Source organism: Abramis brama (genome assembly GCF_963993115.1).
Source record: "Abramis brama genome assembly, chromosome: 19".
In the NCBI taxonomy this organism is placed as follows: Eukaryota; Metazoa; Chordata; class Actinopteri; order Cypriniformes; family Leuciscidae; genus Abramis; species Abramis brama.
The window spans coordinates 9737787-9762214 of record NC_139981.1 but is presented as its reverse complement, the minus strand read 5'-3'; the positions used below and the strand labels follow the sequence as shown (position 1 = coordinate 9762214).

The 24428-nt window shown below is 37.1% G+C and overlaps 4 protein-coding genes across 12 annotated transcripts in view; all 4 read right to left on the bottom strand.

Annotated features, from left to right (window-relative positions):
• dctn1b (dynactin 1b) overlaps positions 1 to 11822 on the bottom strand; it is a 32900-nt gene extending 21078 nt beyond the window's left edge. For 3 of the 6 annotated variants that reach the window (XM_084092861.1, XM_084092862.1, XM_084092866.1), the window contains exons 1-4: positions 6225 to 6660; positions 1890 to 2141; positions 1712 to 1790; positions 1599 to 1630 (exon numbers count right to left, since the gene is read on the bottom strand). In XM_084092861.1, coding sequence (XP_083948987.1) covers positions 1599 to 1630; positions 1712 to 1790; positions 1890 to 2141; positions 6225 to 6257 — 396 coding nt within the window. In that variant the 5' untranslated portion in view covers positions 6258 to 6660. Of the gene's footprint in view, positions 1 to 1598; positions 1631 to 1711; positions 1791 to 1889; positions 2142 to 6224; positions 6661 to 11783 lie in introns of those variants that run through there. The other 3 variants (XM_084092863.1, XM_084092864.1, XM_084092865.1) reach the window with 2 other exon arrangements.
• Positions 11823 to 12699: 877 nt separating this feature from the next.
• On the bottom strand, positions 12700 to 13152 carry LOC311069470 (N-acetyltransferase family 8 member 3; the record flags this gene model as incomplete). The annotated part of the gene is made up of 1 exon (XM_084092649.1): positions 12700 to 13152. One exon carries the CDS (start codon positions 13150 to 13152, stop codon positions 12700 to 12702), a length of 453 nt encoding a protein of 150 aa, XP_083948775.1.
• Positions 13153 to 13693: 541 nt separating this feature from the next.
• nat8 (N-acetyltransferase 8) lies at positions 13694 to 15818 on the bottom strand. 2 transcript variants are annotated; one of them, XM_084092873.1, is made up of 3 exons: positions 15721 to 15818; positions 15469 to 15551; positions 13694 to 15186 (listed from the first exon to the last, which is right to left on the bottom strand). In XM_084092873.1, the coding sequence occupies exon 3, from the start codon at positions 15181 to 15183 to the stop codon at positions 14515 to 14517; it is 669 nt and encodes a 222-aa protein (XP_083948999.1). In that variant the 5' UTR covers positions 15184 to 15186; positions 15469 to 15551; positions 15721 to 15818; the 3' UTR covers positions 13694 to 14514. The 2 variants fall into 2 exon arrangements, with proteins under 2 accessions (XP_083948999.1, XP_083949000.1); XM_084092874.1 differs by having other exon boundaries at positions 15469 to 15541; positions 15721 to 15798.
• A 2404-nt stretch (positions 15819 to 18222) lies between these two features.
• On the bottom strand, positions 18223 to 24303 carry slc39a8 (solute carrier family 39 member 8). 3 transcript variants are annotated; one of them, XM_084092872.1, is made up of 9 exons: positions 24170 to 24303; positions 23786 to 23894; positions 22753 to 22927; positions 21934 to 22103; positions 21676 to 21798; positions 21412 to 21588; positions 20395 to 20599; positions 20118 to 20302; positions 18223 to 18847 (listed from the first exon to the last, which is right to left on the bottom strand). In XM_084092872.1, the coding sequence occupies exons 3-9, from the start codon at positions 22850 to 22852 to the stop codon at positions 18698 to 18700; spliced, it is 1110 nt and encodes a 369-aa protein (XP_083948998.1). In that variant the 5' UTR covers positions 22853 to 22927; positions 23786 to 23894; positions 24170 to 24303; the 3' UTR covers positions 18223 to 18697. The 3 variants fall into 3 exon arrangements, with proteins under 3 accessions (XP_083948998.1, XP_083948996.1, XP_083948997.1); XM_084092870.1 differs by having other exon boundaries at positions 23786 to 24020; positions 24170 to 24286; XM_084092871.1 differs by lacking the exon at positions 24170 to 24303 and having other exon boundaries at positions 23786 to 24067.
• Positions 24304 to 24428: the final 125 nt, after the last annotated feature.

The window sequence follows — 24428 nt, the reverse complement described above, 5'->3', positions numbered from 1 at the left end:
GACAGAAACCTTGTAAAAAGTCTATGAAAAAAAAATAGACAGGTTGCGTTCATGCATGTTTGTATTAGTGAGGTCAGGTTTAGGACCCTTTGTGAAAAAGAAGTATTTAGCATATTTAAATAAAAAAAAGGATAAATAATATGCTTAAAGTCCACATGAAATCAAAATTGAGAATATTTACTTTGTTTGCCTAAATTGATCGTTTTGTGGTGAACAATTCATCCATGCAAGTCAATCCACACAAAAAAATTTTTTGGCTTCGTAATCTTTAATCAAAATCTGAAAATGCCCCTCCCCTTTGCATTGGAGGACCTTCCCTGATGACGTAGGTTTGAGGACTTGGGTTGGGAAACGCTTAACCACTCCCCTCAAACCGTTAGTCTGTTATGAGCGAGAGATGGAGAGGAGGAGCGCTAGAGTAAAACCCTGCCCTCTGTTCAATATTCCTTTTCACTGGGAAATACGTCACAACACTGGAGAAAAGTCGTTTGCAACTTCCGGTTCACGCGGACTTTAAGTGTGAACTGAATGTAATGTTTCCAAACACTTGATTTCATATTATTCACAATTAAATGAAAATGTAGTATTTATTTTATTCTATCTATGAAATATGATTAAAGTGTACTGCCGAATGTAGTGACAAACATTTATGGTAAACTAAAATTTACTTTAATGTCATTTCTATTGAAACTTGTATGTCATGTATTTAAATATATTTGTAATCACAAATTTGTAATGATTAAGTTGCAGTTTGTTACATTTAAAATATATTCATTTTAAATGTAATATCGAATAACACAGTTAAAATTAAAATCAAGTACTACACTTGTGTTGTAGTATGTCATAGTAAGATTTGAAATGCACTACATTCAGTAGAATTAAGCACACTTCTTTTTAACAAGAGATGAGATAAAGAGAAGGACTATATATGTGTTTGTGTATTTTTTTGGCTGGGACTGGGAAGAGTTACAATGTGCAAAGACATGCTTGTTAAATTAATGTTAGCCGTGGCCCGTGAAAATAAGAAGGGACTCAGAAACATGGTTCACTTTTACAGACACAGATACAGGATGAGCAATAGTTTGTGGCCAGAGAGTGTTACTATATCCCCCTCTGCTGGAGAGAACAGGTCATTCGTACTGCTTTTAACATAAAGTAGTCCGCCTCAGACAATGACACACCACAGGCTATTCACAGACCATCTAATGTATATTACACATAAACATGGCAAGAGCTACAGTACCTGAAATGGTGAGCTCTAATCTGATTGGTTGGCACTATATGCAACTTTCAAGGTCATCAGAGGTAACTATGAAAATTTCTGCTGATTTCCTTTTGGTAGAGCCAGTGACAGACTAGACTATTATTGTGGTATCAACAATTTCAGTTAAACTCGCCTGGCATTTAAAAAGTCAGACTATAATTGGTGGCTTTTTGAGATGGGTCAGGTAGTCCTTTCCTGTCTGAGTGGGCAGTTCTTGGCCAGAATAAACTGTAAAAGTCTGGCTAAGCAAGACTAAACACCTGTTCAAAAGACCACTGGAGTTTGTATGAGAAACAATATATGAACATATGTTTAGATCCCTTTCCTCACTCACCATTTTGTTTGACCTTGGACCTTCAATTATCTCTGAGAAGAAAAGATAAAATGAGATGATTACAATTTCATGGTAAAAAAAAAAAGCAGATGTGCATGAAACTGATTTCCTACCTCGTTTCAGCATTTTGGAGGTGGCAGCTTCTGGCGTGTCAGGAGATGTTGTGTCAGCCAAATCTTCAACTAACTGAATCTGCAAGAGGTCACAGCAGTTTCCAAGAACATTTACTGTACATGTTTTCACCCGTCACACCCGTTAGTGTTTATATGCAGCAAGCATGTGTGGGAGTACCTGTGATTGGCGTACAAATATACCATGGTTCTCCTGACAGGTGAAATATCGTTTGCCCTGCACAGTCCCATCATTCTTCCCTTTAGGTTCCTCTAGAATGACTCCCACCCATTTTCCAGAGGCAAAGAGGGTGTTTCCAATATATGCCACGGTACCTCGATGACCTTTACCGATGACCTCAACTAGAGAGCCCACCTTAACAGGCCGCCCGCCTCCATCTGAACTCATTCTGCTGCTGCCGCTGCTGGTGGTCTGAAGATGAGAGAGAGAAAAAACCTTGAATGACAAAAAGAGATTTTGATTAAATCAAAGAAAATGGTAGACCAGATGACCAGAACTGACCAGATGTTCTTGCTTACAGTGCCCCTAAAATACATTTGGCTACACTTTATTTTGATAGACCCCTATAGACATTATGCTTTGAAAACTATAAGTAACTTTGCGGCTACATGTCAACTAACTCTCATTTATTTGCAACTTCATGTCAACTAACTCTCAGTAGAGTAATAGTAGACTGTTAGGTTAGGGTTAGGGTATATTTGAACACTTTAGTCACACTTAAAATGTCTGAATGCCATTGCATTAGATCCAATATATTAAACCTATGGGATTTTTTAAAGGAAGTTTTTAGGTTTTAAAAGAATTTGGACTCTTTCTGGTTGTCAAACATTAGTGGATCATGTTCACTTTGCCAGGACACATGAGGAGAACTGACTTCATACTGTACATCCACTAAAAATCCCCTTTGAGACCAGCCAGTTAAAAATCAGTGCAAAAATGGCTAGGGAAAAGGGCATTAGTTCTGAGAACATCTCTAACATCATTTTTTTTATTTGAAACTATAACTTTGTTTGATATTTTTGTCACTTGGTTTGATATTAAAGTAATATTAAAGCATACCAAAGGGTGGCCATTGATAAGATGTATCCAAGCGTCCATTACTAATTCTGTTACTTAACGTCACAAACTAGGAACGATGGCTGGGACATTTCTGAGAAGTCATTAGAGTAGGAAGCAACATAAACTGTGTGATACTGCTTTTATACAACAGATCAATAAACAAGAAGTTCATGTTCAGAAATGTACATTTAAAAGTAGGGTAGGCAGCTTTGGAGAGGCTAGCAGTAAAGCTGTATAGCTTAGTTTGAAAGCATAAGATCCCACCCTCCCTTCAGAGTGTCTCCAAAGCCACGCCTCGTTCAAAACACATGAACGCAACGCACACAGCAGAGTCTGCAAAGCGTCAAGAGAGACAGCGTTAAATTACCTCATGTCTCAACGTGTAACCGGGCCTACTCAACCCGCTTTGAGCGGGATTCGAGCCGGGGTCTCCGGTGTAGGAGGTGGACGCTCTAACAAGGAGGCTAAAGACCACACCACTGACTTGTACCACCTGACTGCTGCAGATTAATTTCGGCATTGATAGTGTTGCCATAGAAACACATACTTCCAAGTCTGAGGGCGTGAACAGCTCTGGGTAGAGAGCCACGGGTTGCCAACTCTAAATTACGGTAATTACGACAACATGGCGTGAAAGCAGCGAAAGCTTGTTGTTTTGGTTCAGGAGGAACTGTAAAATGCGGCTGTTTGTTTGCGGCGCTCTGTGACTGTCTATCTATAACTCTGCACAGCCTCATAGAACACACTGATGACGTGTGATGTATGCGAGAGCAGACTGTGCGGAGGTATGGAAATACATAGGCTGACAGGCAGATAGGACATCCTATCACTGCGTTTGGACCTAATGCAATGATTGGAAAAACATTTTTGGCCCTGAGACTTTCATAGAAGATATATGTAAATGTTTTAATATTTAGACCAATTCTATTATTGATTGCTATCAGGATGTGAAGAGAGTTTTAACCAGTATAACAAAAGGTGTTTATGTAAAACATTGTCTGCCCTACCTTTAATACACAACACTGTCAGTTTCTTTGACTGTTTTTGCTGTGCCAATGAAAATAGTTCCAAACGAAGTCACAGCAGATCCTTTTTGATATTGTGTTTTTAAAAAAACAAACAAATTAGTTGAATTAATCATTCAATGACTAATAAAGGCAATTTATTTGTTTCGTTCTAGAATGAATCAGCATTTTTTAATTAATCGTTTGAATGAACGAATGAATTACTGGTGTAACAATGTAGCATGCAGTCAAAAAAAAAAAACCATCACTAAAACTCGACAGTCCGTCTGGATTCTTGAACGCACAAACACAGACAAGTGGAGTGACACACACAGTGTAAAGTCACAGTGCTGTTGGAACGTATATTGGCACTCCTCCAGCCAATCAGATTTGTAAAATGGCAGCTCAGCCAATCAGATTCAACTGAATAGATGATCTGGGGGAGTTGAGTCCATTTGCAAACTCCTAGGTATCTGAACTAGTCTCTCATGCCCTCCAGATTGCATGTCTGAGAGGACAATTGGTGGTTATTTAGGAGCACTCAGACCCGAGCTCATGGCTGAAAAAACGTTTGTGACGCAGCCTTTATCTTTACTGCAGAAGAATCCAGATGAAGCAGAAGCACTGTTACCTGCAGTCACAGTGCACACACACACACACACACACACACACACACACACACACACACACACACACACACACACACACACACACACACACACACACACACACACACACACAAACACCAGCTGATCCTGAGAGACCTGCTCCATTTCACTTCTATTAAGTCATTTCAACTCCCTCTAATCACACAGAGGCTGGGGTCCAAAATTAGTTTGATTTCAGAAACTAGAAATAAGCACCAGACACATAAAGGTAACAAGCTAAGGCACAATATTTGCAGTGTTTTATTATTCTTGCTGACTCTAATTGTAAACTCTAAAGAGGTGGGGACATTAGGTTACAATGTAACAATAGAAAGAGAACACAAATGATAGATGTGACCTCTTCGTAACTTGAAAACTCAGACCTGTGCAAGGACTGGCAGCAGATCACTGCAAGGTGACATATTCATTCATGACACAGACAGATTTAATATAATGACGTTGCTGACTAATGTTGAAAGGTTAAGCTGAATAATACATTGTGGGCACAGGACAGGAGTTACGGAAAACTGACTTGTGACTCAGCAGAAATAAGTCACTAACTGTGTCAGTAAGGGTTGAAAACTATGGGTTAAGGAATGTAATTTTTGGAATAGATCTTGTGAAGCTTGTTAAAAAAAAGCTTTAAGTAAAAGCCAAAGAATTTGAATTTTAAGTTCCTTATGAAGCTTAAGCAGTGGAGCTTTTCCATATGTAAGTGTTTAAGATAAGTGTCATTTTCTGTTTCTGAATCAGTTATATGTTGTCCATCAATTCTTTCTCCACATGTATTTATTAAAATGTGAAAGTGTGTAAATATTAAATATAGGCCTATATTTGAGTAACTAACCTCTTGTATTATAGAACCTCTAATAATCCACAGCAAGGTTTCAGAGAATAAATTCACAGGAATAAATAAACACGCACATTTGCCTTTCTATCATGGTGGGGACTTATTGACCTCTATTGTTTTTATATTGAACTAATGATTTTCTATCTTCTAACCTTAAACCTAAACCATTCCTCACGCAAACCTTTTTGCATTTTTAGGTTGTAATTAAGATGTCTGGTAAGTTTATTAATGTGTTCGCTGGCTGCTCCCCATAATGTAAATGATTTCAGGTTTTCCTATCTTTGTGGGGATGCATTACTATTCCCTAACAATCCATTTAAACTGGGGTTTAATGTTCATAGTGCTGTCTAATGTTTTATACAGGAAAAGGGCATAAGATTTATGTCTGGAGATCTAGACCGGAAGTTATTACTACATTTAACCATGTCAGCTTGAGATAATGAAGTTGAGCTACAGTAAAGGCTTTGGTTCAGTTTTAATATTAGGATTTGGGCTGGAATCAAGTTAAAATAATCTAATTAAATATGATGACAAAATGCTCTTTTTTTTTTGCCAAAAAAGTATTTTTTATGTTGTTGCTGTGTTACTCAGCAAATGTGCCAAAAATTGCACTGCTCCATTAATGGCCTGCAGTAAACACTGCCTCATACATTAAAACAAACACACTGCAATTGATTGCATAGCATTTTGTACACAAGCAAATGCATTTTAGCTAAAAGCTGAGCCTTACAAATTCCAGAACACTGACTGAGCCCACGCATGCTCTTGTCTGACACATGCTAAAACACCTGCATGTCCACATTGAGAGCAAATATATACTGTACACCTGCTCATCACTGCACAGCACATACTAATTCTACTTTAATACAATTAGTAGGTTTTTGAGGCAGACAGTATGTGTTGACAAAAAGAGTGTCCACTGTATGTCACTCACCCTGCTGTAAGGGTATCTTTTCATCTGAGACATGCTGCTCCTGCGTCGCTGTTGACAACGGTTCCTTGCTTCAGCAACCAGCGCAGTCTATTCAATCCCCCAACCCACTGTCTCCCTATCTCTCTGTCTGCCTTTCTATCTCCACCTAACTCTCATCACTCAAACCTTTGTCCATACGATGAGTGTCTGAGAGGGTTTGGTTCAGCTCCAGCAGAGACACAGACTGAACCCCAGAGAGGACACAGGAGAGACACCAGTGGAGGTCCAGCTGGATGTCTGAGCTCAGATGATCCAGCTAGCATGTGAAATGTCAGAATGATCCCAGCATTAAACTGAGTTAGAATGTGAGGTGTGTGTGTGTAAGTCTGGCTGACTGATCTGTGCTGCTAGGTGAGTGTGTGAGAGCAGTGCAACTGCGCTAATGTCTGTGCTGCCTTCTGCAGGAGAGCAAAAGAGGCAGAACTGGGTCCTAAAGCCCTCCGACACCAAATAATGATCAAACTTACATATTTAATATGTAAATGTACTCTTTTGAGTGATCAAAAAACAGAGAACCCATTCCACCGGTCTTCTCACTTTACATACTTTACAATGAGGCCTAATAACAGAGGATGACCAAAGTTATTATTTATAGTGTATGATTTACAGTGTAGTGTTATTACTGATAACTCAAACTAAATCTAAAATAATAAATAAAGCTAAATAAAATATTTAAAAAAGACAAACTGACAAACTAAAATTAAAATGACAACTGAATAAATGCTAATTCAAAATATTATTAAATACTATATAAATGATACTAAAATAACACTGGTGCAGCTATTCAAAAAGTGTTGTAAAATGCAAACTAAAAAGAACAGGTTCACCATTCCCCTGCTTCTTTTATTCTAGGACTTTTATTTTATTATCTTCTGTCTAACTGTGTCTGGTTTTCATGTGTTTAATTTCTGTAGTACCTTGTTTCTATAGTTACCCTTGGTCTTATCAGTCTCTATGGTTACTCATCACACACACCTGTTCCTCATTATCTTGTTACGCAGTATATTTATACCCTTGTGTTTCAGTCTGTAGTTGTCGGTTGTTGTCTTTAAACCTCAATGTAAAGCTGATGAGTCTCCTGTGTTGCTTATGTTATCTTGTTTGGATTATTGCCATCGGCTGGTTTGGACTACCTTTGTGTTATGCGTTCTTGAAAAAAGACTGCTTGTTAAATATCCTCACCTCTCCTTGTCCCTGCTACACCAGTGACAGAACGACCAACCAACCATTAGTATGGATCTAGCAGCAAAATACCTCCCCCTCCTTACTCCGGATGATTGCTCCCTCGAGGACCATTCTAGTGAGGTTTTGGACCTTGCTCATCAGACTCCCTACCATGACAGTGCTTTCATTTCCTTTTATTATGCTAGACTCAATGACCAGTTAAAGGGATAGTTCACCCAAAAATGTAAATTCTGTCAATTACTTACCCTCATGTCGTTCCAAACCCGAAAGATTCGTTCATCTTTGGAACTCAAATGAAGATCTTTTTAATGAAATTAGAGTATTTCCTGTCCCTCTATTGACAACCTAACTACCACTTCTAAGCCCCAATCATGAAAGTAATCCATGTGACTCCAGTGGTTTAACCCCAATTCTATGAAGCGACACGATTGCTTTGTTTGTGCAAAAAATAATTTACCTCCTTATTTGCAAAATATTTATCTCCAACACGCATGCAATGTCTGCTCTCACGTCAACACAACACGCATGCGTCGTAGTGCTCTCATGATATTTTTTAAATAAAATGGTAAATACATTTTTTTTGCGCAAAGCACTCACGTTGCTTCATAAAATTTTTTGGTTAAATCACTGGAGCATGCTTTCCTGCTTGCACCACCGAGGTCATGGGTTTGATTCCCAGGGAAAGCAAGAACTGATAAGAATGTTAATGTGTACCTTGAAATGCAATGTAAGTCGCTTTGGATAAAAGCGTCTGCCAAATGCATAAATGTAAATGTACAGTGTAAATGAGTCACATGGATTACTTTTCTGATGTCTTTACTACCTTTCTGAGCCTTGAAAGTGGAAGTTGCGTTGGCTGTCAATAGAGGAACATAAAGCTCTCAGATTTCATTAAAAATATCTTCATTTGTGTTCCGAAGATGAACAAAAGTCTTACGGATTTGGAACGACATGAGGGTGAGTAAATAATGACTGAATTTTTGGGTGAACTAACCCTTTAAAATCAAGATTCCTTTTTCCATTTATGATCCTCGAGGGAGATTCATTGATTCATTGAGATTCACAGCTGGGACCCAGCCATCATGGCCGCCACGCCAGAGTCTCCAGCCGTCATGGCCGCCACGCCAGAGTCTCCAGCTGTCATGGCCGCCACGCCAGAGTCTCCAGCCGTCATGGCCGCCACGCCAGAGCCTCCAGCCGTCATGGCCGCCACGCCAGAGTCTCCAGCCGTCATGGCCGCCACGCCAGAGTCTCCAGCCGTCATGGCCGCCACGCCAGAGTCTCCAGCCGTCATGGCCGCCACGCCAGAGTCTCCAGCCGTCATGGCCGCCACGCCGCAGAGTCTCCAGCCGTCATGGCTGCCACGCCAGAGCCTCCAGCCATCATGGCCTCCACGTCAAGAATCTCGTCACGTCGTGGGCGCCACGACAGACTGAATAACTTAAACTTAAATATTTATGTCAGTTTATTTATTTGGTAAGTAACAATGTAAAACCTAGGATAATGTACTTCATTCATGCAAAATAAGCTCCTTCAGGGTGATACAAAAGTCCTGATTACTCTATTGGAATTTATTTTGTGATAATGACTAGCTGACGGTACATTATCCTTTACATATTAATCACTGGATTACTAAAGGTCATGCATGACTTTGTACGGAGGTGATCACTGGCTTTAACGGCACTCTTTTCTACTATGGTTCTCTACTATGGAATCCATTCATACACAACTGTTCACACACTTAGCAAATAAGACTGTTTAAGGCAGCAGGTCTCTTTAAGACCGGCTCTCTATTCAGCCTCTCTGTTCCTCTCCAGCCCTATTCAAATGTGACGCAGGCAGCATCCGATATAAAGCCAAACACAGAAGAGTGAGTTCAGTCAGGAGAGGTGTGCACAACCTCAGCAGACTGACAAACAACACACAAACGCACACTGACAGGATTAATGCTCTTTATGAACGACAACTGCACTGAATCCCTGTGGGCTTATTTCTGTATTACACATTCTGCACAGAAAGCAAATGCTGATGTTCGCAACATGTTATACAGTTAGAAGGGACAGGTGCACAGCTGAAAACATTGTGCTCACAAAAACCAGTAAGCAATTGTGAGTCCAAACAGCAATTGGAGAAATGCAAACAATGCATAAATCACACAATGAGAGCTTCTCTTCTCTGAACACTCTATGAAACAGAGCCTCTCATCTGTATCAGTGACAGACAGTGCTCTATCAGGTTATAGGAATTGAGTGCAACAGTCGAGTTCTGGAAGTGAAAACTATTTGTTTCTCCATAGGGAGATTGATTTATAACAAAAACTTAACTACATTTAAAGACAGCTACTGTGAGTCAGTCAATGGTATATGCTTTTGTTAAAGCCATCTGTTTGCATTATTTCTACTTAAAAAAAAGAAAAGAAAGTTTAACAGTGGAATTCCTGGTGAAAAACTACATTACCCATGATGCTGTACAAAAAATTCCACAAATCAGGGAGTCGTGGGGAACAAATCACACTACAAATGCTGCACTCTCACGAAGCACCGCAAATGACATACTCGAGTTAATCAGGTAAGGTTCAAATATATTCTTTCTAAATATATATAAGATCAAAAATGAATAGTTTTATATTCCATCATCGTTTTTAATCTGATTATGCCATTCGCAATGCTTTATGGGATTGTAGTTCTTTCCCTCATTAAAGCCGTGTACGCAGTCTTGTACCTTTGTCTTTTTGTCCAATTTTCAAATATTTTTTGCTTCAAATAAAAGTTTGTAATGTTGTGATTCACATTGTAGCTGGTTGGTTCATGGCTTATAATGCTTTATTGCAAACTTTTTAGTATAGAAAAAATACTTCTCAAACCAACGAAAAAGTGGGCAGGCACTGTTGCACTCTATAAGCAGGGGTGGGAATGAGGTTTGATTGATAGGAAAAGCAGAAGATACACTACATAGGGACAGAGAGGATATAAAGAATAACAATATAAGGAGGACAACGAAAAAACTGCATCTGACACGAGAGCGTTCACTTATAAACAGCTTAAAGGGATAGTTCATCAAAAAAAATAAATTCTGTCATCATTTACTCCCCCTATGAGTTGTGAAAAATGATACACCGCCGGTGTTTTGCCAGATGAGAAGTTTATCCATGTATCATCTTTTTACTCTTTTAATTCATTTTATAACTGTATATCTCTTTTAATTTCTTTTATAACTCTTTTAATTTTCCTAGCTTTTATTTTGTGATTATTTTAATTCCTTTCTGTAAAGCACTTTGAATTGCCATAGTGTATGAAATGTGCTATATAAATAAACTTGCCTTGCCTCAAGTTGTTCCAAACCTGTATGAGTTTCTTCTGTTGAAGACAAAATAATATATTTTGAATAATACAGTTGACGGTATAGCAATTGACTGCCCTAGTATTTTTTTCCATACTATGGACGTCAATGCCTACCGTCAACTTTTTGGTTACCAGCATTCAGGTGAGTAAATGATGAGAGAATTTTCATTTTTGCGTGAACTATCCCTTTAATTATCCCTTAACAATGGCGTGAGACTTTCTGGAACATTTTATTGTAAAAATGTGTCTGATAAGAACATAAATGTCATGTATTAACATGACTGTGCATGGTATTATTATAATGTGTATGGAGATTTACTATACTTTGATGATTAATAAATAAATAAAATCTTACGATAAAAATTAAAACTAATTGTTGTAATTATACAATTATACAGTGTGTGTGTATGTATAATATATTTATACAGGCTATACACACACACACACACATTTATTCATAAAGGTGTATACATTTCACAGATAAATAGTATTATTATATCAATAGATTATATCATTTCTTAAATAGCATTCTCTTAAGATTCTCTTAATGACTATTTGGAATTAAATTTATTGAAACTATTGTATAAAATAAGTATGAAAGCAGTGTGATTGCGTACACTTGGCTTATTTTCTGTGCTGTGCAGTCATGATAAACTGATCAAGAACCTGCCTGGTCCGTCTGTTCCCTCCCCCATTAATAAACAAACAAATAAATAAATAAATATTACAGAATACTACAATCTTAATTGTAATTTACGTAAAAGCTGTAGCAGTGAATAGTAACAACAGTAAATTGAATGGTAGGTTGAACGCATCGCCAGCAGCCCATCAATTCTTCCATCGATCAGCCACCGCCTATTTATAATATACTACAGCCGCTACATCCCGCAACTGAGAATGATTAGTAGTTACAATCGCAAAAACAGATGGAGGATGTGTGGCCATTAAACGGTTCTTTCATGTTCTTTATTTCTAACCATGCATTTGAACTTACCGTGATGTTTGTGGTGCTGTTCTTACTAAGCGTGTTGTGTCTATTCCCGTACAATGTGGATGTGACAGCTACTTCCTGAGGAGCGCTACGTCACACACAGCGGGAGCGGAGCGCCACTGCTTCGAATGGGAGTTTTGGCACTTACCTCGACAAAAGGTACAAAATAGGGTCTGAAGCTCATTCAAATGGTCGAAAATCCATTCTAATGACATCCGCTTTTTTTTCTTTTTTTTTAACAGGCTCAGTGAAAGAAATTGCTTGAACATACGGACATATAAATACAGTTTAAAATCCCGATTAAATAGACAAAAAAAAAAAAAAAAACGCTAGAAAGGCAACAGGGTTTCAATTTATTACATTTACCCTATATTAAGTTAATATTGGTTTGTAGTTAATTTAGTCTAAATAAATTTGGGAGTAAAGCTATTGTTGATATCCTGTTTGGAATGAGCCTTGGACTTAATGATTCATTTTAAGTTAGATGATTTATCAGACACGTGGGATTTGTGCCTCTAATACTTAAATTTGATAAATAATGGGATATCAACGTGCACTGTATTCTTGTAATTTATTTTTATAATTAAACAGATTCTGCTGTTTTGTGAATCTTTTTTTATTATTTTTTTTTATTATGCTTATTTGATATCAAATTAAACATTTTAGGCAAATGTTTTTTTCCACCGAAGAGATCTTGACAGATATGAATACAACTTTTCTTTTTTTTGTCTTCTTTTCTTATTTTAGCATGACATGAAACCACCAGTCCTGCTGTGTGCGTATTTAAACACCATGAAATTGAACAACCTGCCAGGAAGTGATGGCCACGCAAACTCCCTTTTTAAACCCAATGCTGTCATACAGCTTATGAGCATCAGTTTGGACCATAGAGGTGAAAAGCACCACCCTCTTATCCACATCAACAGGGCTGTTTTACAAAGAGCTTTTGCAAGGCCACGACCCCGAAACTCCCTTCTGTCTCCTCCACACAGGGCAAAATGCCCACAGTCCCGACAATAGACCCTTTTAGTTCTGCCACCCAAAAGCAGCTCCTGTTGTCAATCTGCATGTAGGAGTTCCTGATGTCCAACAGATCCTCACTGAGCCCAAGCAGAATACCCAGCTCAAAAATATACTGTACTGTCATCCGACCAGCAAGCATGACCCTACAGACACCCATAATGCAGGTCAGAAATGAGCTGGAGAGGATATAGATGAGAAGGAAGACCCCACACAGCACAGCTTGAGTCCATGGCTGCTTCAGGGACAGAAGATACACAGTTCCAACATGCTCTCTGAACCCAGTGGAGTATAAGGTCCTCACAGCTGAGTAATCTGCATCCCAAAACTCACGGATCTGATACCACAACATCTAGACTTTAGGAGTGAGATCAGTGGAAAAGACAAAATATTACAAGAAAGGCATGTGCCTTCTCAGTCTGTGAAGGTTTTAAAAAGGTATTAGCTTTTTTTAAATCACCCTAAATGCATGATAAAGCACAACTTTTTGTCAAGTAGCCTAGAGTGTGTAAATGTCATGAGTACTAGTTAAGCTTCTCCATTCATAGATCCGACCTATCAGACGTTAAAGCGACCAAACGTTATAGGTGCAATTACAAATAGATGGTATCTATGCAAAATATTGTCCAAAAATGTTGCTGATTCAATTAAAACGGTTATTATAGTATTACATGAGATGTACAATTAAACATTTGAGCTCTGTGCTTTTTTCATTTCAGACGATTGGGAGTAAAACTTCCTCTAAGAAATCACATGATCTTTGCAACTTTAGACCACTGATGTTGCTCACAGAGCTAATCAAACCTAAATAAAAATCAGGTCAGGATGATAAATTCAACTGAAAATAGCTGTTCTTTGCATTACTGACATTTCAAATAAAAATGTTAAAACAGTACATTTCAAAAAGTTTTTATTGATTCATGTTGTTATAAGAAATTACATTTGGTCTCAATAGAACAAATCACTTTATCCAAATTAATGTTGCATTGCATGTTTAGAGTCATTTAATCATTCAGTCACAGGACAATCACAGTTTTTCCATTCTTTCGTAAATTAAAAATACAAAACAGTAAAAAGTCAACTATATAGGTCATCTGATAATATTGGAGAGATGATTATGTTATTATGTTAATAAGCATAAACTATTAATACAGATATGTAATTGTCACATTCTAACTGCCATTGTAATCAACATCAATGCTACGGAGGTGGAAATGTGACATAATTTGCATTGCACGCAGCTTCTGTTGAACAGCATCTGTCAGTTTCAAGGCATTTACATCTCATGCCTCTCATTGACCAAATACATATACTTAAATTTATAGAAAACTGCACTGTATTTTTTTTTTCATAGAAGAGAACAGGCTATGTACAGTATAAATGAAATTGAAATTATCTTAAGCAACACAAGCTACATCCGAATGTTCAAATATTCATTCTCATTCATTGGCACAGGTACATTAATGATGCTTAGACAAGATCTGAACATTGTGTTTTGCTTCTATTCAGATTTTTAAAACAATAATTTGAACTCGTATAAGAAATTGATTTTCCCCCTATATGAACAGTTTCTTATAAAAGAAGAATTCCCTTTTTAATGATTAAGAAATAGACAAATGCTGATTGTGGTGTGCTTCTTTAGTGGTCTGAACCAGTGTTAACAAGCCTGTTCATTAATAAAATGCTGGTCTTAGTGAAACTGCAGCTCTCAGTCTCAGTTGTGATGGTGTTTTATGATGAGTTGGTACTCTATCAATGTGAAATTAGTCAGCTTGGCAATCACATCTGGAGCATTAAATTCACTGACCTTCTGGTAGCCCATGTGCTCATAGAGCTTCTGTGCATCTGTCTGGACCACAGAGGTGTGAAGCATCACTCCTAGATAACCTCGTTCGCGAGCGAAGTCTGCCACCATACGGCACAGCGCTTTGGCAATGCCTTGTCCACGGTGACTCTTTTTAACCGACATCCGCTTGAGTTCCAGGAAGTTCTCATCTTTCCCTGCCGGTAAACACGCTACTGTACCCACAACACGACCTTGACTCTCAGCCACCCAGAAGCAGGCGTTAGGTGGATCCAGGTAGGTCTGCTGAATGTGGTTGAGATCTTGATCAAGGGAAGTCTGAATGTACTTGGTGAACATGTAACTTACACACTGACGGCCTGCGGCCAAAAGCAGCGTGACTGCTAGCACAGGCAAAAGGATGGACTTTGAGCTGGTCAGTAAAGCGCAAAACACGCATCCCAGAAACATCTGCGCTAGGGGCTGTTTGAGAATGTGCATGCAGGAAGGTGGGATGTGCTCACTCATTCCAACACTAAAAACCTCCTTTACTTCTTCATGATCTTCTTCTCGGTAGCGACGATACTGCACCTCAGCCATGACCTTCAAATCAAGCATGACGCCAGAAATAATAACACAGAAAGCTTAAGACTGGGTATATCAAATCCTATTACACCTGTCTTATTATAATCTTGTCTTGTAAGTGAACAACATTTCACAGCTACATGTCATCTAGATATCGATAATTGATAAATGATTCAAGAATTTTTTTCATTAAAAAACATTTAAAAAAAACAGCATTTAATATCACTTTTCCAGCCTTAAGTGTTTGTATTTGTATCAACATCATAAGACACAGCATTATATAGTGGCACAGATACTCACAAATTACTCGATCAAAAGAATGCCTTGATCCTGATAAGATGAGATTTCCAGGTTATTGACCTTTACTCGATGACTGTCGGCAGCTAGTGAAGAAATATAAGGCATTTGTGTGTTTACGGAAGTGTTCAGAGAGATTTACAATGTCAGTTGCAATGAATATTAACTGTAACAACATGCAATTCAATTATGGGAAACGAAAGTGACATTCCTTCTGGATTTTCGTATTTTTTTATAGAAATTATAGAGACATACCTGTACTGTAAATGATCCTACAGAAATTAATGCTTTACCAGAGGCTTTACTTTGTTCCAACGGTTCTTCTTCTCTTTCGATGGGAACTTGAGAGGGAGTAGCACTACCGCCATCTACTGGAGAGAAGGAATTATAAGTACGATAAAGGGTTATTAAAGGGACAGTATACCCAACATTTGAGACCCGAGAGTTTGCCTGGTGTGCATTTTATAATTGTTCTTGCTATTTGGGATAAGTAGGACCTAATAAGTATAATAACTAAAATTTGTTTTTGTACAGGAAGTAGTTTTTGCAGAAAATGATGTCCTCATGTGAGGACAGTGGGTCTATGATTTACCATATGATGTCCTCATGTGAGGACATAGTACTAGCAATCAAAAAACAAACTTAAATGGTTGTAATTCAAGAATGCTTTGGAATATAGACATATGGTTGGTCTTGTTTTTAAGAAGATTATTGTATAAGTGAAATAAATTATGAAAGTGAAACAGAAAAAAGTTATATAAGTTTGAGTTTATGAAAATATAGAATGTAAAAATATAATTATTTATATTTTATATAAAAAATATATATTATAAAATATATTTTACTCTAAAACTGCTAGAAAATTAAAGCCAAAGATCTAAACAAGTTGTGTTCCAAATTTTAGGTTGATATCTCAAAAAATGAGCTTTCAGTAAGATTTTATTTGGGCACAGTACCAAACTTTTTCACTAGATGGAGATCTGAACCATGTCTTTCAATAATTTCATACAATTTATTAAGTATACATCCTATTCAGAAATAGTATGGGTGTTTTGGCAGTATTTGATTTGATTTCAACCTCTAATAAACATAAAAAAGAGCACATATGTGCATTATAGCTCAAATCGAGAATCTATAATATTTTTTTTTATATTCTAAACATTTTCAGTCCTTTTTTTCTCATAACATTTGGATTTATTATTATTTTTTTCATACAATCATTGGGGTCCAACAACTGTTTAGTTACCTTCAAAATATCTTTTTGACAGAATTTTAACTTTGTGGGTGAACTATCCCTGTAATTACCCTTCCACTAATTAATTACTGTCCTTTCTTTCTTATAGGTTTTGATTAAAAGTCCAATTAAATAAATGGAAATTTTCGAGCCAGTGTTCAGTCAGTGTGATATAGCACATCTTGGTTCGTTTTGTAATCAAAACCCGATTGTGTAGGCCTGTCAAATATAAAACACCTTATCCATTTTTTTAAATCAGTCACAAATTCACTAGATGACAGCGTCGAAAGTCTGCAGTCTCTGATAATATGAACACTAGCGCCATTTACTGGACACAAAAAAAAATATGGGAGATATGTAATAGATAAAAACAAAAAACAAATCTGAATTGCTCTCAAATTTAAAGTCTTACAAAAAAGTATATTTGTATATTTCAAATGATACTTTTTAATGGTAAAAAACGCATCTCAAGAAAAAATTATTTGTTTTTCAGTGAACTGAAAGACCTGTTAGTGTTTATTGCTGTTATGTTTGACATTTAAAAGTTTCTGTTATGGTGAGGTTTTTGTGGTTACCATTCTGCTGAGGATACTTCATGAATATAAACACTACTGATTCAATAAGCAACGATAATCCCAATTTCAGCGACAAGTTATATCTTATTTCTTCATTAAATATATATGCTAAATAAGTGTGCTATGATAGCTGTGGATTTTAACATAAGATTAATTAGTTCCAGGGCTTTAGATGGATTTTTTTTTTTTAAAGTAATCAACTCAAAGATTTGTGTTAATGTTAAAAATTAAGTTCCTCTAACTCAATATAATTTGTTGGTTGAACATAATTTCTTTCGAAGTTGTCATAACTGATTGATGCAACTTTTTTTTTTTGCCAACATATAGTAGGCTACAATAATAAGAAAATATAATAGTTACACAACATCACTTTATATTTCAAATAATATCAAAAGCCAAAGAATAAAAATGGGTCTCAGATTAGATTAAACAATAAGAAAGATCATCTAATATATAATGGAAAGTAATTCCACAATGTGGGGGCAGTTACAGAAAAAGCCCCATCACATTTGGTATTAATTATTGATTTTGTGATCTGTATCAATTAGTTTTACTTTCAGCACACTATTGTTCTATATTTAAATGATTGTCAATCCCTTTTGTATACATACACACAAATATATTTATACTTATACAGTATATATACGTATACATACATGCATACATATATTTGTGTGTGTGTGTACACACATATTATATAAACAATAATATATGAATATATCAAAAATATTGAAATATTATCTGGAAAAAATATGCCCTTTGTGTTAACAGCTAAACTTTTGACACAATATTACAATTTAAGAGAAATATTTTTAGTATTTATAAAAATACTTTTTTCAAAAAAATATGTGGCTTTTAATTTTTATATTTAAAATATAATTAGCAAAATACATTTTCTACCCCTGAACCCAGTTTGAAAGCCCCTGTTCTAACTCATACACATACAGTAGATGGAAACAAGGTTTAAATACATACATAACCACTTTTTCCCCTACTGAAACAAGCTGTAGAAAAGACAAACATCAACAATCTTCCCCTTCATATCCTTTAGTTAAAGACTGTGATTAACATGATACAGAGTCTCAGTCAAAAGGTGCTGCAGCATTGGCATTTGGACTACAAAGCTGCTCAGATACCCTGTGCTAGGCTGCCACTGCCACTGAGGAATTCCTCCACACACAGCGGGGTATTGTTGCCAGCTCACATCAGACACTAACACTCACATCGACAAAAAATCTCTTTAAACAATATTACAAAAATCATGTCTTCCAGGAAGATTGTGTTACATTTGTCCCAACAGCATATACAGTACAAGTCTAATATACAAACAAAACAACCAACAGTGTCTGTTTCAAGTTTTTGGTTTCTGGCACTGAAAACAATTGTTCTTTGTTTTGCTTTGTTTTCATTCGATTCTTTCTTTCTACCCCAGATTGATATCTCCAGCAAACAGGGTAATGAGCAGAATTATAGCGAATCCGGTGAGCAGCCCAGCATTTTGGATCAGGAAGAACACGACCTTTCCTCGATAGCCTTTGGTATGTGCTGCCATGATACTGTTCATCTCTGGGAACTGGAAAAACAACACTGTGATTAGACTTTCTGGAATACTTGATTCTGATCAATCGGAGCATTTTTGGGCAATTTTTAACACTATTTGTTCACTTTCATGTCTCTTGTATCACACCACAGACTTGCTCACTCTTGGAACCATCTTGCATTTCAGTTATTGTCTGTAGTGAAAATTATCTCAGAGGACTTAAGTATTAATATCACCATAATATTGTTGCAGTGTAAGCTAAGTTCAAAGGCTAATCGGGTATTTATGGTAGTAGTAAAGCTAACTAAAACTGACATTTAATGGTCATTATAACAGTTCAAACTACATATATCATAACGTGATTTTGTAGGAATTGTAATTAGGCACTAAAGAGAGTTCCCATTAAAAGTTCTTTGAGTTTGGTCCCCGTGGAGGGGTCAGCCCTATGTTCCCACAGCCCTATGTTCTCACGGCCCTATGTTCCCACATTTCGAAGAATTTTTTTTTTACTGAAAATTTTGAAAATTAGGCCCTATGTTCCCACAGTCCTATGTTCTCTCATTTAACTATGTCCCCTATGAAGTTTTAGTGCTTGTGCTGCTACAGGGATAGCCCAGTTACAAGTCTCCCTCCTGTGAGGGGTAGGTTTTAGGTATGTCAAACAATCAAGCCCAATTCCCTGTGGGAACATAGGGCTGTGGGAACATAGACATGCTCCCCTAGTGGACACCTGATTTGTCCTGACTCCAGGGCTGCTTCTGAAATCGCATACTTCCCTACTATATAGTAAGCGAAAAGCAGTATGTGACAAAAGAAGCATGTCTGAATTCACAGTACTCATAAAAGGGTAGGCAAAAAGTACCCGGATGACCTACTACTTCTGGCGAGATTCTGAAGTGTGCATTTGATGGACACTTAACTATCACATGAGGCCATGGGAGAGGATTTGTGAATGGCAGTGAAGCAATGCGAGTGACATTAAGTGGTCACATGATAATGACAACATGACAAATGTAGTACCACCCAGAGTACATTCATACTATGAAAGAACATACTTTTTTTAGCGGTTGTGAATCAAGTATTCAAAATAAGTACCTTCTGATGAGAGTATGCGATTTCAGACGCAGCCAAGCTGTTTTGTATATTGTAGTTGGGGATAAGATTATAAAATGATTTCAATTCAAATCAATACTTCATGGCCATGTTTTATGCTGAGTTTTAATAAGTGGGATGATGTACAGTCGGGCAGTCGTTATTGTAATTCATTTGAACATTTTCCACAGTTAGAAGTAAGATGTCTCACCATGTCTGCAAGGGAGATGTAGAGGAACATTCCTCCAGCAATAGCAAAGATAGCATTTGGAGCAAATCTCGTACCCAGCAGGATCCCTAATGCAAGACCCAGATAACAGCTCATCGATGACAGCAAGTTAAAACACAGAGCCTGACCAACACTCATGCCCGAGTTCAACAGAATCACAAAATCACCTACAGAGAGACAGGAAGAAAATGAAAAGAGAGACTTAAAAAATCTAATTGAAATGATCTTTTGATGATAGGTCTCTATGCCTGTGTTTTACCCAGCTCATGAGGAAACTCTTCACAGAAGATGGCAATAGAGGTGCTAAAGCCGGTGAGTAGGGAGACTGTGAAGGACGCTCCGATGGCCAGACCGTCTATGAAGTTATGTACGGCGTCACTGACAGTGATCATCCACGCCACAGTCTTTATATTAGACATTCCATCGCCTTTAAGCCAGCGACAAGCTAGCAAAGCGCAAGCATTCTGAACAAAAGTAACACAAAATAGACTTTGTTAGAGGCCATTCACACAAAATACATACTTAGAAGCTATTCACACAGAACGTGTTTTACGACTTTTTATCTAACAATTCTGACTTTTTTTTTTCTCAAAATAGCAAGTTTATATCTAAACTTGGAATTGCATTTTGGAGCGCTGCGTCATGCGTGGGACGCTGCAAAAGACGCAAGAGCTGCTTTTTCATGGGCGTATTTGGCCAGTGCTGTTTTTTTCATTCCACTGTGCTCACTTTTTAAATGCAAAAACTCTATGTGAGCATTCCTGCTTGCCAGATCAATAATGTGCTTCTGCAAATCAATAACCTTTATAGTCTAATATTTGTTGTACTTTTACAGCATCAGAAAATCATGCACATTATCTGGAGAATCTGGTAAACATCTCTAAGTACTAACAGGGAAATACTAGTGTAGCAATAATGATTTATAATTGTACATGTTTATTTTTGTTTAACCCTCATCATGTTGTGTTCCAGTCATTTTGACCTGGAGAGGATTTTCTTTTTCCTGAAAATGCTAGTTAATGTTATCGCACTGGACTAAAAAAAATGACTGACCAAAAAAAGAAATACAAAACCTGAAATGCAACACCTGAAATGAAAACAAGCTAACTAAAGACTGAATCCAATATTTGGTGATAATATAGCATGATGAGAGATTTACAAGCAATTAGAAAGGCAGATAATTTTGGCCAGAATCACCCAATTAGGTAAAGGATTTTCATCACAGTACAAGTTAATTATGTATGTTATAATTATAAATGTATGAATTTTGTGTTACCTGTTCAACAGCTGGACTCTCACTTGAATTGTTGGACTTTTCATTAATAGAGTTCATTTCAAGATTAGTGTCATTTGTAATGATGTCACCGCTGATGTTGCTTATGACGATGTCATTGCTGAAGGTGGAGATGGTGACATCTGATGACTGCAGAGGAGGGAAATGACTGTGTCCGAGCTGCAGGGGAGGTGAACCATTGGGTTAGGCCAGAAACCAGCTCAATCTGTTCCAGTGAACAATGTCCAAACACGTCTAAGCTCTTACCTCTGTATCTGCTTTCAGTACTATCTTTAAAACTCGTTCAGTGAAGAACAAAATGTAAAATCCACCAAAAATACCAACTACGTCGAGCAAATAGTTATCATCTCTGGGATCTAAGCCAAGGGCCTGGCAAAAAAGTAGTGAATTAGGACAGCATGCATGAAGATTATGAGTAATTGTTTTATGACTGTTTTTGTAACCTTTGTAAGCCATCGTACTGGTCATATATCATTTAATAATCTCACTGTTACTCATTCTTACCTCTGGGATAAGTTGCAGTACAGCATTTGAAAACAGTGTCCCAATGGCCAGTCCAATAAAGTACGTCAAGACTTTTGGAAAATATGTTTTTTTCGTCAAAGGCACCAGAAATAAACCCATCAGAGCTGCCAAGTTTATCACGGTCACAGCCAGGAACCCATAACCCCAAACTACAGGAAAGTGGAAAAAGAGTTGAAGAATTAATTTACACACATATTAAGGCATACTGATTTTTTTTTTTTTTTTATCAGGTCAATTCAAGAAGTGAGAAAAAACAATTGTACTTGTTCTACTTTGCTGCATCCCAATACGGAAACCTAAAGTGGGAAGTGAATTATTTATCTATTGGTAAAATACTATCTCTTGTACAATTTATTAGTGAGGACATGAAATGAGAAACTGATGCTGTAAAGTTCAGATCCTTTAACAAAATAAGGTCTGATTCACATTGAGTGAATCAATAATGTGATGATGGGTCATGGATATCCTACTTCCTCTCTAAAAGAATCTTTGCATGTGATCAGATGTATGTGATAAGAATATTAACTTTAACCATCATGATTCATAAACAAAAAAGTTAAAAACCCAAGATTACACAAAAGTGTGTAATACTTGGTAGTTTCAAACCACAGACAAGAAAATGTACTGTACTATAAATACACTTTAATCCCACAATAAACATTACAAAATCAATCTGTAACTCCCAACGGATGATAACAGACTATTTTCTCATATCGCATATTTCCTCATTGCTCAAAACATTTTCCAGGATTTTGGCACTATCACTAAACTGAAGGGGTTTGTGGTAATCAGACTCACCTTTAAGATCAGATAAAGAAGTAGATTCATTAAGGTTTGAGGGGAAGGTGTAAGGACAGGCTGGGAGCAGGACCTGATTGAGAATAGCTGGACACATCATCTCCAGATCATTGAGACTGACCACAGAAGCATTACCCAATCCAAAGACAGACAACAGCTCTGACAAAGATGAGCACTACCAAGAAAAGAGCAAAAGGACATAAGACAAAACAGGTCTCATTCTAAGTAGCTCCTATTACTAGTTAGCAACGCCAGATAAACAAGTATAAAGTCTGATATGCAAAGTTCAGTAAATGATTTGGTATTCCATATCTGAAAATCATTAAAAACAATCAGAGTTTCAGATCATTTATTGAGGGTTTTCAACCTCTATAGAAACAGGGAACCCCTACTTTCAATAAGAACATTATTATTATAATTATAATAATGTATAAATAATGAATAAATTACATAAAATAAGGCTTAACAGATAATTAATTATCCCAAAGTTAAACATTATACATAGCCTAGTTCGCTTATACATGTTCTTCTCTTCATAGTCATACTCTTTGGATGCTATGAAATGGATGCTATATTTTACAACATTCTAATAAATATATTTTTAAATGTTTTTATTCTTATTTTCACACACACAAAAAGTTTAAAAAATAAAAACCAAGCAGAAATTAGAGGCCTTGTACTCTTCTTCAACAAACTAAAAATAATTTTCTCAGCTTGAATTCCATATTAAATAGTAAACTGTCCATTCGGGCTGATGCTCTCCAAAAAACCCGACCAGCCTATGCTGTCAGGTACTAAATCACAATGGAAGCAGAAGACGCACTAAACAGGTGACAACTAAACACGTTTTGATTCATCTAAAATATTCCTTTTACTAGGATACTCCTTTTCACTTTTGTTGCTTGTTCTAGTAAAAATGTATTGTATGGCAAAAAAAAAATTGCACTTGTCTTGTTATTATTATAATGGGGGGGAAACGTAGCCGAAACAGTGAAATGAAGAGGTAAATGTCTGAGATGGGACACATTCTCACCTCTGTGTCCTTCAGCGGATTGGCGTCACCATCGACAGATGCCGCGCGGCGGCTGGTAATGAGGTGCAGAAAGTTCTCCAGGTTCCCCGTGGACAGCGTGTTTTCTTCACTGTAGAAGCGCAAAACATTTCGAAGAAAACTTTCCTCCATATTTATATCCTTTCGATATGAATAATATTACCGAGAGCAAGTTTAATGCAGTCGACGGCCAAGACGGAGGGAAACCAGACAAGAGCTAATAACAGAAGCAGCAGGTTAATAAAGGAGAATCCCAATTCTTTCATTTCCTTTTCAGAAATGATTTGCAATCTCGTGGACGTGGGAGTAACAAATATTTCTTCAGCTTTACTAATCAGAGGCAATCAGTGATAGTGGAATACACACCTGACACGCCTTCTTCCATTCCTCGCCAGAGCTCCTCTGCACCGAAGGTCACAGAACAGCAACTGCTGCCCAAACACTGCTTCTACCAGCCTGCGAGCGGCCCTCACTCGCTCCCTGTGTCAATGAAGTCTTTGTTTATCATTTTCCAGACTCTCTTGCAACGTGTTCAGGTCTGCAATCTCATGGTAGAAGGAAGTTACAACCATTGAAAAGAATCCCAATATTTGCACACATTTCTCAATGAAGCCTATTTTACTGA